The 9,447-nt window shown below is 61.1% G+C and overlaps 1 protein-coding gene across 1 annotated transcript; it reads right to left on the bottom strand.

Annotated features, from left to right (window-relative positions):
- Positions 1–677: 677 nt before the first annotated feature.
- Positions 678–9,179, bottom strand: ICOSLG (inducible T cell costimulator ligand). The gene is made up of 7 exons (XM_042903281.1): positions 9,039–9,179; positions 6,996–7,036; positions 5,766–6,128; positions 4,819–5,115; positions 2,554–2,719; positions 1,663–1,699; positions 678–760 (listed from the first exon to the last, which is right to left on the bottom strand). Exons 1-7 carry the CDS (start codon positions 9,050–9,052, stop codon positions 710–712), a joined length of 969 nt encoding a protein of 322 aa, XP_042759215.1. The 5' UTR covers positions 9,053–9,179; the 3' UTR covers positions 678–709.
- Between the last annotated feature and the right edge of the window lie 268 nt (positions 9,180–9,447).

The raw sequence follows: 9,447 nt of genomic DNA, 5'->3' as shown, positions 1-9,447 counted from the left end.
CACTGTGCCTTTTTAGGAGGGACATCCAGCTTTTGACTAAAACAAACAAGGTCAGGTTTTCTCCCCGGTGAAGATCCCAGAAGAAAAGGAGCTCCCAGGGACCTTCCAGTGTTGACCGGTTCCTGCATTCTGGACACACTCACACATGCACAGACACACGTACTCACACACACACGCACACGCAGCTCAGGGTGCAGGAGGGGAGGGGGCCCCGCACGTGTGCCTCTCCCAACAGCCCTGAGTGACCTCCAGCCGGCAGGGGAGGTCCTGGAGGACACCCAGCTCGCCTCACTCCTTCCTAAAAGAGCCACCCTTCCTCTGGTCTCAGAAAGCCCCCATCCCCCAAAACCCCCACGCGTTTTTGGGATTGAGAAGGGTTCCGTGGGCTCCGGGGGGCTGGGGCGGGGGGAGGAGCCATCACGAGGCCCCTTCCTCCTGCATTTGGCAGCAAAGGCGGGGAGCCCGCTCACTTGGGGGCATGTGCGTTCGGAGCTGTTGGCCCTCGTGAGAGGTCCTCGTTCCAGGATTCGGGCGGCACCTGGAACATTCTCCCTAGGATCAGGCACGGTCCTACGTGTCCCTTCCAGGCCAGAGAGCCCCCGTGTCCGTGAAGCCCCCTTGTTAATGGCACCGATGGGGGCAGACGGTCCCCTCTTGGCCACCAGAGTCAACTCCCAAGCTGCCATCCGCCGTCCCTCCTGGTGGGATCTCACAGAAACCCTGTCCACGCTCCGGGTGGTGAGTTCTCATCAGACACGGTCTTGGAAAGAAACAGAAGGGAGAGCGTCACGGAGCACTGTGACTGCTTCCCTCCTCTCGCGGGCGGGCGGCTGCTTTCTCAGGACATAGGATGGTGGAAACGAAGGACCGGAAACTCGGAAAACCCACAAACAGTGTCCTTTGCCTGACGGGCGGGCCCTGGTGTTTTGGCAAGTTGTGTTCTGCAGTTGTCTGAAACTGGCTTGCGTGGCCTCAGGAGCACCGGTGTGACCAGGCTCAGCCCGGCCCAGCCTCCCCAGGACAAGCGTGGCTCACAGGGGTGCAGACGGGGCTCAGAGAGGGGTGGCCGTCTGCCGAAAGTATCCAGTGCGGGCCAGCCCGCCTACGAGCCCCACTGCCCTTTGCAGCCCGAGGCACCTGCCACTTGGGAAACTGGAGGCTCTTGTGTGTGGACGCTTTTCCCAAACTGGGTGGGAATCACTCGACCTTTGCTCCTGGGACAGCGGGCTGCCTGCTTCTACCAGGAGACCCGGAGTAACTGTTCTGTGACAAAGGGCTTAGCGTCCGGACTCCCTTGAGACCCCCGTGGGGGTGGGGTGGGAAGGGTAGGGAGGAGGGGGCCCAGGGAGAAGGGATGAAGTTTGGCAGACGTGCCTGGGGGTCATCATCAGAGGCTCACTGCTTTCGTGAATGTCTGGAGAATTCTGTAACCCAAGGTCAGTCAGCAAGCGTATACAAGGATAGGATTGCATGCCGAAGGGGAAAGCGTGACACGCCTTCTCTAGGGGCTCATCGTGTTTCTGAAAACGTCCACATCCAGCTCCCCGTCATCGAGGATAGCTCGTGCCAGAGGCCAACACTGACAAAGCCACCGCCCAGCCATCCGCTCACGTGAACCTGCACCTGCTGTCCACGGGCCCCCTTCCCTCCTGGCAAACTCACCGAAGAGAACGTCTGCTCTGGCCTTGCAGCCCAGCTCCTGTTGGAACAAACCGGAAACACTCAGGGCAGGTAGCAGGGGTAGAGAGGCGTTGCTCTAGAGTCCCCAGTGGCCCTGGGTGCCACGCACAGCAGGGACAGACTCACAAGGGAGGGTCCCTCGGGCCACCTGGTTTTCCGGGAAGATGCTTTGTAAGACGTCTGTGCTCCGGACTCAAGGCGCCTCTCCAGGGCCTGGCCAGATCGGCAGTGGGCCATGGGCCGTGGGAAGTGTTTCTGGGATGAAGGCATTGGCAACAAACCAGAAACTCCAGCAGCACATGCAGACTTGCATCAGGGAACCAGCGCTCCCCGTGCCCCGACCCTCCCAGAAGACCCGGGAGATCCCCAACTCTGTCAGTATCTTGGGGGATGCCCGCCAGGCCGAGCTGGGGAGACGTCTCTTCCCTGTGCCCCCCGCTCAGGGCCTTCCCTACTGACCCTGGTTGACATGGTTGTGACCGTGTTCATGTTCTGGGCTTTCCTGCCTCTTCTGTGAGTTCTGCTGCTTTGTTTTGTAGGGTCAACACCCAGCCTTTCTCACTCTTTCTAAACCCCTTTGAGTTTGGCCAGAGTTCAACAGCCTCGTCAGGACCAAAGGCGGCTTGGCCTCCATAGAAAAGGACTCCGTCCTGACGTCTAAATTCAGAAGCTGGCACTCCCACCCCACACTGGGAGAAAGCCTCACAAGGCGCCCTCGGCTCGGCTGTGTCAGAACTATGGAGCCCACGACATCAGGGGCCACGCCCAGGACCCACGTCCCAGAGTTCAGAGCCGCTAGAACTCGTGAGCGTGAACGCTATTAAAGCCGCACTTCGCAGGAAAGCAACGTCTTGCGGAACTTTTAACGGGTACCTGCGTGGATCCCGCGGGGGGCACCTGCTTCGGCACACCCAGCCTGTAGCCATGGCCACGGCCACGACCACGCCCAGCACGATGAGGGCGCTGAGGACTGCCCCTTGTTTCTTCGGGGCATCGGCTTGGCTCTCGGTGATGCCATATTCAGTTCCGGTGACCGTTTCTACGGGAGAGGAAAATAACACAAGACTGAAAGGGTGGGGAGGAAAGGGGAGGGACCCCTTCCATCCTGAGCAGGAGAGAACCGGGGGAGGCACCGAGGCCTCAGAACTTCCCTGGCTTTGCTTTGTGATGTTTAAAATCTGCGGCTCTTCCGGGGGGGGGGGGGGGGGGGGGGGGGTGGAACTCCACCTTTTCGCGACCTGGAACCCCAGCCCTTTCTAGCTGCCGCCACCTGGGCAGGGCATGGTGGGAAGCACAGAGTCCTCCTGGCTTTCAAAAAAATGTTTACTGTGATTTAATGTATCATTTTATTTTTATTTTTATTATTATTATTTAGTCTTATAGACAGATTTAAAAAAAGAAAGGCAAAAGTCACATAAGGCAGTGAACACAGCAGCAGCATTTTGTACGTTTCCAGGGGGGCACGGCCATCGCCACCGTCTGGGTGCAGAGCTTCTGCGTCGCTCCCGGAGACGCCGTCTCCATCGGCAGCCACCGCCCTTCCCCTGCCCCCGCCCCCACTCATGGACTTTCTGTCTCTAAGGATTGACCTATTCTGGACGTTTCATAGAAACGCGGTCACACGGCGCGTGTGCTTTCTGGCTCCTCACTGACCACGGCGTTCTCCAGCTCCATCCGCGTGGCAGTGAGTATCAGTGCCTGGACGGAAGTGCTAATCCGTTCGCTGCTCGTTGTGAGTAATGCTGCTGTGAACATTCACGTACATGTGAGTCCATCTGCAATTCTGCCGGGTGTACAACCCAGGAGCGGAATCGCTGGGTCACATGGAGACGCTACGACGACCTTCAGAGGCACCGCCAGGCTGTTTTCCAAAGTGGCTGCACCATTTTGCGTCCCCACCCCCCCACCCCCCACAGTGCATGAAGGGTTCATCCCTCCTCTCTTAACGTGATTGCTTAGCCCCTTGGAAAGTGGCTCTCCCGGGCACACGAGGAAGGGAAGCTTGTGATAAATGCCCCGTACGTCTCCAAAATGGGAGACACCACTCAGTGGCTAGGCCTTGAATGCACCTTGGAATCATCTGGAAGCCTTTAAACGTGTCCTGGTGCCCGGCTAGCCCAGGGGAGCAAATCCAATGGGTCGGGGCTTGGGGACTTTTTTACGGGCTTCCCAGCCATCCCACAGCACAGGAGCCGAGACCACAGCCCTAAGAGAACCTTCTGGTTCCCCTTTCACCTTCTGCCGGGGCCGCCTTGCCGGGGAGACCACTGCTGGGAGGTGGCCATCAGAGGCAGGCTTTTTGGTACAGCCCTCGTCTTGGTCCATTTGGGCAGAGAGGCCAGGACCACTGGGTCACGAGGCCGTGCCTTGACTTCAGGGAGGAGGATGTCGGGCCCGCAAGGATTCCTGGGGGTCAGGGCCAGTCTCACAGCATGCGACCCACGCGGGCTCACGGGCCCACACTCAGGGGCTTGTGCTCGGCATGACTGCTGCCACGGCCCCCTGGGACTCTCATAAGGCCCGAACCAGGAGCTGTGCTTTCTCTCCAACCTGTGCGCGGCCCTGTAGGGCACGGGCAGGCCCACAGAGTCCGTCCTGGAGCTCTCCCGCCTCCACCCAGGGGACCTGTCATCTCAACACTAGTGACAGGGACGCAGAATGAGAGAACCCGTGGCCTCTGTGGAGTCGCCTGCCTGCACCCCTCCCACGGGGAAGCCCCGAGCCCGCAGCCAGGCCAGCTGCCAGCGGCTGGAACCCCAGCATGGGTGCTCTGGCCCTCTAAGCGGCAGAGGCTCAGCCATGCCTTCAACCCTGATGCCACCGCTGCCCGGTCCTACACAACCTTCCAGGCCTCAGCCCCTCGTCTGTGAAGTGAGTCACCAAACCTGAGCTTGAGAGCGAAGATTAAGTGAAACCACTTAAGCACTGAGCGCCCGGCCCCATTCCCGCCCTCGGCAGCCGTGGTGAATTTCGTCGTCGAGTGCTGCCTGTCACCTCCTCCCCCTTCCTTCCAGCTTCCGGAAGCCACTGCCCAGGCACCTTGCAGGGGCTCGGTCTTCTGGCTCAGAGGACCTCCTGAGTCACCGCAGGCCCACAGTCTTGGGTCGGTGTCAGGGGACAGACCCCGGGGGACCTTACCTGCCTGAGTGCTGATCGTCGTCAGGTTTTGGTGCAAGAGCACGTTCTCTATGCAGCAGCCGACGTTCACGCTGGGGGTCTGCCGGATCGTCAGGACACTGACCACGTCGTACAAGCCCTGCGCATTCAAGGAGACCGTGTTGTTCTGCAAGGTCTCGTTCAGCAGGCTGTTGTCCGTCCTGTTGATCCAGTACACGTTAGGCCTCGGGTAGCCATTCACGGACGTGCACATGAACGTCAGCTCCTCGTTCTCGGAGGGGCCGCTTGGGGCCCTGACCACGGGCATGCTGTAGTTGGCTGCAGGGGGGGAGATGGGTGGTGAGGGAGGCAGGTTCTGAAGGTCAGAAACAGAGGGGCACACGGTTGGTGCCCAGGGCCAGGGTAGAGGGGAGGTGGCCCAGCGTGCCCTGACCGTGGGGGAGAGGCAGGACCGGGGCTGCGGGCCAGGCAGCCCGCACACACCGCCGCCCCCCAGCAGGGCTGCTGGGCCCGCACCCCCTCCCCCATGTGAGCAGGCGGGGCGCGTGTGGATCTCCGGTGACACGGGAGGCTCGCAGGCCTTCCGGAGGGGACAGGGTCCGGGGTCCTTGGTCGACTTTAATTTTCTTCCTAAACTCGGATCTCCCTTGGTGCGTCACAGCATTCTCCCCTAATTTCATTAAGAACACCTAGTTGGACTTGAGATGCAGAATTTAAGGCCCAGACAGCAAGGTTAGGAGTTCTTCTGTGACACCAGGTGACCTCAGGCTACGGAAAACTTCCCACGAGCTGAATGAGTTTTCAACCAGTTCAGCTTCCCGCTCGGTTGGACAGAAACCCGCCGGCAGAGACTAGGACGTTCTTTACGGAAGAAACAGGTGACTGAGCCCGAGAATGGGCCTCGTTAATACTTTCTCTGGGACGCAAGGCTGGGGTGGGGTCTGTCCCGTCAGCTTCCACGGTCTTACCTGCCACGTGTAACGTCACCACAACATCCAGAATCTTTTCTAACTCCAGGGATTTCCTAAACACCAGGCAGTTGAACCTCTGTTCGTCCTGGGGGGTGATGTTGTGCAGATGGAGAGAGAAGTCACCCCGCTTCATGCTCTCCAGCGACAGCCGGGCCCTGTCCCTGTAGCGGTTGTCCTCGTGGCCCGCGGAGCTGTTCCCGGAGAGGTAGTAGGTGACCACGGTCTTCGGTGTGCCGACGACACTGGTTTGCCAGTACACATAAAGGTCATTTAAATCAAAACTGTGTCTTTCGGGGAAAACGCAGCTGAGCTCCACGTCGCTGCCCACCAGCGCCCTGACTTCTTTCTCTTGAACATCTGCTGTGGTTCAGAAAGCACGAAATTTACTTGCTACGGTTGATTCCTAGCCCGCGAAGTTCTCTAACTAGGGGGAGGGAGGCTTTTGGGTAGCAAGGGTCAATCAGACACCTATTCTGACTCATTTCAGTAGAAATGTTAATGCATTAATCAAACAGACATAGGAATGTGCTGGCATGTTTAAAATTCAAACAGTTTTGGAAAGCACTATATTCTCTGGCGTGGATTTCCGCCCCGGTGGGAGAGGCCGGCATCGGGAGGAGTCAGGGGAGGGGCGGGCACCCAGGACGGCTCTGCACGGTTTGGGCCACCTCTTGGGTGTTTATAATTAACTCAAAGTAAAAAGTTTTTTTTTTTTAATTAGGACATTTACAAGAAAGCCGTTTCTCAGCAACAGCATTGTATTAAAACGCTGCTCGCAGGGCATCAGAAAGGCCCACGTGCCGAGTCTAGGGCTGCCGCACCACCGGTGCGGCCACGGCAATGCCCGTGTCCCCTGTCCTGCCACCCTCGGGGCTGGAAGGCTCCGCAAGGTCTCAGCCTCGGCTGTGGTGCCAGATCCCTGTTCCTTGCTCTTCTGGAAGGTGGTGGCTCTGGAGGCTCCCCGGGGCTGACTGGGGCAAAGGGGTCAAGAGAAGTGGGAAGCCCCAGCTCATCTGGAACGCGGAGGGACGGAAACGACTGTCGCTAAACACGAACTAAGACAAGAACTGCAGGGGCTGCACAAGCAGCCCCTTCGTGGCCTTGAATCTGCACGCTCCCCTTGGCCCCGAGCCCCGCTTTCCCGTAGGGCCCCCTGCAAAGGCCAGAAGGGCCGCAGTGAGGTGGCACCCACATCCGCAGCCCCGGCAGGAGCCTCTCTGAACTTACTGGCTTGCAGGGCGCTGAACAGGAGCAGGAACATTCCAGCGCTGGAAAGAAACGACCGGAAAGGCAGGTGAGTTCCCGCTCCTCCCCGACCTCGTGGGCAGCGGTGCTCATGCCCACAGAGGAATGTGAACACACCCACAGCCCAGCCCGTCGGACGCGCCCTCCCCCCACGCACAGCAAGTCCGGAGCCACCAGCCAGCTCACAGGGTGGAGGGAGCCACCCCCCAAGCCACTGCCTTCAACCCTGTGCCCGCCTGGCCTTTGCCGGGGATGGATTCCAAGAGACTACATGAAATCAGAAAAATACACTCTCAGGGACACCTGGGTGGCTAGGTCAGTTAAGTGTCCGACTTCGGTTCAGGTCACTATCTTGCGGTTTGTGAGTTCGAGCCCCGCGTCGGGCTCACTGCTGTCAGCGCAGAGCCTGGAGCCTGCTTCCAATCCTGTGCCCCCCTCTCTCTCTTTGCACCCCCCCCACTTGTGCGCTCTCTCTCTCTCTCTCTCTCTCTCAAAAGTAAATAAACCTTAAACAAAAAAGAAAGAAAAAAGGAGAATACGCTTTCAGGGTGTTTCTAGTCAGAGCTATACTTAGGTTTGGGGAGACAGAGAGGCTGTAACACGCCCCGCGGCAGGGTCGACTGAGCGCAGGGCGGCGTTCTGAAAGGACACGATTGCTGAAGCTGCATCTGGTGTCTCTTCCAGAGCAGGCGGGTGGCTCAGCTGCCCGGGGCCAGCAAACCCCTCTGGGGACTTCCGAGGCTCTTCGACCCAGACCTTCGACCCCAGGGACTCCACACCGTGTGCAGCTCAGCCCAGCCACCCCCTCCTGAAGGCCTCCCAGGCTTCGGTGTCCGCTGAGCTCTGGACCCAGAGAAACCCCTGCCTTGCCCGCCACAGCCGTCATCTGAATGTGCACAGACGCGTGTCCCTTGCCGAGTAAACTCAGGTCTGCATGGCTGTCCGGCCGAGCTGGGCCCAGGCCACCAGGGGCTCCCTCACGCCAGAGGCCACAGCCTGCAGACAGGCCTGTCGTCTCTCCTGTCTCTGTTGGGGCCACCAATGCTGCTCGCGGGGACATCTCCCATAACCGCCACCTGCAGCCCCCTTCCCTGGAGCCAGAGCAACCTTCCAAAACACAAGAGCTGCGAACACCCTGGTGGCTCCCGTGGTGCCCATCAGACCCCCTTCTGCACTGAGGATCCAGGGAGCATACACCTGCTGGGCCTCCTCTGGTTATCTGGGGGCAACCTGGGTCACAAGCACTGGCTCTGGGGAGGGAGCTGGGTCGGCCTGCTTCCTGGGTGCGCCCTGGGCCCCCTGCTGGCCCACCTGGTCCCCAGCCTACACCCCAGACTCTGGGGTGTGGGTGACCATGAGGACGTATTTTCTTCGCTTGAGAAAATGGTTGTAACTACCTGCATTTATAACTGGGGACACCCGGTGGCAGCCAGCTTATCAAGGCGGGCACGCCCCCGACCTGACCTGAAGGGGGCGCTCTGGCCAAAAGCGGAGAGCAAGGCAGAGTCCCCCAGCTCTCCCGCCGGCACCGCGAGCGGTGAGCTGAGCCGGGGTGCCAGCTTCGCACCTCCTCCGGGTTGGTTCTGCCGACGGGAGGACATGTCACCCAACAGTGGGCACCAGCTGGCCTTGGAGGGAGTGGCCACGGCACTGCGAGGTCGCGCCCCACCGCTGGGCAGTCCGTGCCCTCGTCCCCTTAGTGCGGCGCGCGGCTGCTCTCCTTTAGCTTTCGCTCTCGCCCTCTCGCGGCGGGCACCCGCCCCCAGGCACACCCACGCGCCGCCGTCGGCCCCCCACAGCGCGCCCCGCCGCTGGGCGGAGGCCACCCTCCTGCAGGTAGGGCTCCGGGCGCAGCGGCGCTCCCAGCGGCCGGCCCTGCCCGCGGATCCGGCCGGCGCCGCCAGGTGGGCGGGGGGGGGGGGGGGGGGGGTCCTACCCGGCCCCCTGGGGATCCTGCTCCCTGCTCCAGCTTCTCTTCTTCCGGTACACCCGCAGGACCCGTCCTCCCCGCCCCCGCACGCTCACCTTGTCAGCCGCATGGTGGGGGCGGGACCTCGGGCCGCCGGAGCCGTCGGAGCGAGAAAGACCTCGGGCCGCCGGGGGCGTCGGAGCGCGGGAGCCCAGGTCTCACTGCGCGCCTCCGCCGCTCTGCGCGCTAAGTGAATCGCAAGAGCTGACTTTCCCCGGCGCCCGCTCGGGGCCTCGCCCCTGTTCCCACCCCCTGCCCAGTCCCTCCCACGCCCTTGGCCGCAGGCGGGGCTCGGAAAAACGGAAGCTCAGTCACAGGCTCCACAAAGTTAAGCCCTCCCCGGCCGCTGGGCGCCGAGTTGGGAGGGTGGTGCGTGGTCCCGGGGAGGAGGGCGGCCGAGGGCTCTGCGGGAGGCTGGCGGGGCTGGCGGGGCCGTGGGAGGCTAAGTGCTGCCCCCCGGTGTCG

The sequence above is a fragment of the Panthera leo genome, chromosome C2, assembly GCF_018350215.1.
Source record: "Panthera leo isolate Ple1 chromosome C2, P.leo_Ple1_pat1.1, whole genome shotgun sequence".
Lineage (NCBI taxonomy): Eukaryota > Metazoa > Chordata > Mammalia > Carnivora > Felidae > Panthera > Panthera leo.
Note: the sequence above shows the minus strand (reverse complement) of the source record. Positions and strands in the feature narration are given on the sequence as shown.